Raw genomic sequence first — 2755 nt, 5'->3', positions numbered from 1 at the left:
TCTCTCTCTCTCTTATCTGTATCTCCTCTTGCATTTCTTTTCTGTCCAGTGTTCGTTACTGTGGTTCCTTCAAAGTCCTTTTATTTCTGTTGACTCTCTCTCTCTCTCTCTCTCTCTCTCTCTCTCTCTCTCTCTCTCTCTCTCTCTCTCTCGTGTGTGTCTTGCCATCCAGAAGCATGAGCCAGGTCTCCCCTTGTGAACTTCAGAGAGTGACCTTAGACACCAGTGATCCTGTCTCCTCTGTCTCTCCTGCTTTGACCGTGAAATCTCATTGCTCCATCTGGTGGCCTCTGAATGTGGTCTGGGGGGGGGGGGGGGGGGGCTGTCCATGTCTGAGTATAGGCCCTGCAGGCGGGTCTCTGAGTTCTACAGAATGACTTGTAGATGAAAACATATTTTTTTTTTTTTTTTGGTTTTTCGAGACAGGGTTTCTCTGTGCTTTTTGGAGCCTGTCCTGGAACTAGCTCTGTAGACCTCAGGCTGGTCTCGAACTCACAGAGATCCGCCTGCCTCTGCCTCCCGAGTGCTGGGATTAAAGGCGTGATGAAAACATCTTTACACTGTGCGTCCCTGCTTGTGGACACCAGAGGTCAATATCTGCTCATCCCTCATTGCCTTGTTTTATCTTATTATTTAATGTGGAGGAGTGTTTCGTCTGCATTCACGTAGGTGCACCTTGTGCATGCCTGGAGCCTGATCAAAAGGGGCCATCAAATCTCCTGGAACTAGAGTCACGAGAGCCATGGAAATCAAATGGAAATTATAACTGGGTCCTCTGGAAGAGTAGTCAGTGCTCTGAACTAGTGAATCTCTCCAGTCCCACACAGAACTTTTCAAATGCTGATTAGGCCGCGCTGGCTGACCGGAGAGCTCCAAGGATCCCACGGACTCCAGGAGTTAGAGCATGCTCTACCGTGTCTGACTTTTTACCTGGGTCCTAAGGATTGAGAGTGGGCCTTCACTCTCACAAGGCAAGGAGTTACCAGCTGAGTCATGTTTCCACCCTTTACTCTGTGGTTTTGATGTTGGCTGTTGTAACTAGGTCTGTGCAGATGTATGCCATACTTTGGCCATACCTGTGTCGGGAACCTGAACAGCCACATGGACATCCCCCAAAATAAATGGGTGTCCTTTGTTTAAAGTAACAAATGCGCATGACTGTAATCCCAGAACCTGAAAGACTTTATTAAGAGAGAGTGCTGCCATGTGTTCGACCACCCTGGTTCCATTGTAAGTTTCAAGCCAGGCTATGCAACAGAGTGAGACCCTGCCTTAACACACTGAAGAATCAAAGAGTTACAATGTGCCAGGTACAACCACACACATACATGGGCACCCACAAAGGCACCCATAGGCCCCTCTTATCTTCATGGAAAACAAGCACCAAGAGATCAACGTCTGACTGGGGAGACAGCTCAGTCCATGAGCTACTTGCTGTGCAAGGGTGGCGACCTGAGCTTGAGCCTCAGAACCTGGGTCACAAGCCATGTATGTGAGGCAGCACCGGGTGGGGAAAGACACAGTGGGTTCCTGAGGCTCGCTGGCCAGCCAGCCTAGCAAAGGCAGAGAGCTCCAGGTTCATGAAAATAATCCAGCCTCCGCAATCAAGGTGTGCACGCCTGAGGAATGGCACTGGGGATTGTTCTCTGGTCTATGTGCACATGTGTGTGCCTATGCATACATGGACACGCAAACACAGGAGTCAACGCCTCATGGCAAGTACAGACAGCAACTGTCAAAACCAGATGCACAGTTTCAAGATATGTGTGTGTGTGTAATATGCGTGTACACTCACCTGTGCAGTGGGGGAGAAGCAGAGGGTAACACTGAGTGTCTTTCTCCATCCCTTCTCCTTACATATTTCTTTTTGCTTTAGTTATTTTCTTTACAAGACAGAGAGAGAAGGTGTCCCCAGAAGCCAGAAGAAGGTCTCCCAGAACTGGAGTTGTAGGCAGTTGTGAGCCTCTATGTTGGTGCTAGAATTTGAACTTAGGTCCTCTGCAAAAGCAACTTTTCTTAGCTCTTCACTACTCAGCCAACTCTCTAGCCCTCCATCTTTTCTCTTCTTTGTGTCTCACGGATCTCACCATTACACTTGCTGGTCAGCAAGCCCTGGAATCAGCCTGTCTCCCCTGCCCAACTCCAGCACTGGGGCTGCTGGAGTGGCTCCCACACCAGGCTTTTATGTGGGTGTTGAGAATCCAAACTCAGGTCCTCACGCAGCAAGCACTTTACCCAGGGAGCCATCTCCAGCCCTAACAGGAATATCTTTTCTTTTTTCTCTTTTTTTTTTATTTTCTGAGATAGGGTTTCTATGTGTTTCCCTGGCTGTCCTGGAACTCACTCTGTAGACCAGGGTGGTCTCGAACTCAAAGATCTGCCTGCCTCTGCCTCTGGAGTGCTGGGATTAAAGGAGGGATTTCTTAAGGAACAAAGGGAGAAGCAGGAGTGAAGATAGCATGAGCTGCGGGTAGGGATGCTGCAAAGGAGGGGCTCATGCAGAGATCTTCTGTGTCTCTCCACAGCTCAGGACGGTGACAAGGTACTAGAGGGTGAGGAGTGTGTGCCCCATTCACAGCCATGGCAAGTGGCCCTCTTCGAGCGTGGCCGTTTCAATTGTGGCGCCTTCCTCATCTCCCCACACTGGGTGTTGACTGCTGCTCACTGCCAAACCCGGTATAAAGGCAGGGTATGGCGGGCCCTGTGGGTGGCTATGACCTCAAGCTTCCAGGTTTGGTATAAAGGCAGGGTATGG

General features: G+C 49.8%; 1 protein-coding gene across 1 annotated transcript in view; it reads left to right on the top strand.

Moving 5' to 3' along the window:
* Positions 1–2755, top strand: part of Klk15 (kallikrein related peptidase 15) — a 7284-nt gene that overhangs the window by 1648 nt on the left and 2881 nt on the right. The window contains exon 2 of the mRNA XM_026789164.1: positions 2526–2676. Within this exon, the coding sequence (XP_026644965.1) occupies positions 2526–2676 (151 nt within the window). The remainder of the gene's footprint in view (positions 1–2525; positions 2677–2755) is intronic.

Source organism: Microtus ochrogaster, unplaced genomic scaffold (genome assembly GCF_000317375.1).
Source record: "Microtus ochrogaster isolate Prairie Vole_2 unplaced genomic scaffold, MicOch1.0 UNK14, whole genome shotgun sequence".
NCBI classification, from domain to species: domain Eukaryota; kingdom Metazoa; phylum Chordata; class Mammalia; order Rodentia; family Cricetidae; genus Microtus; species Microtus ochrogaster.
This window is presented reverse-complemented; position numbering and strand designations above follow the sequence as displayed.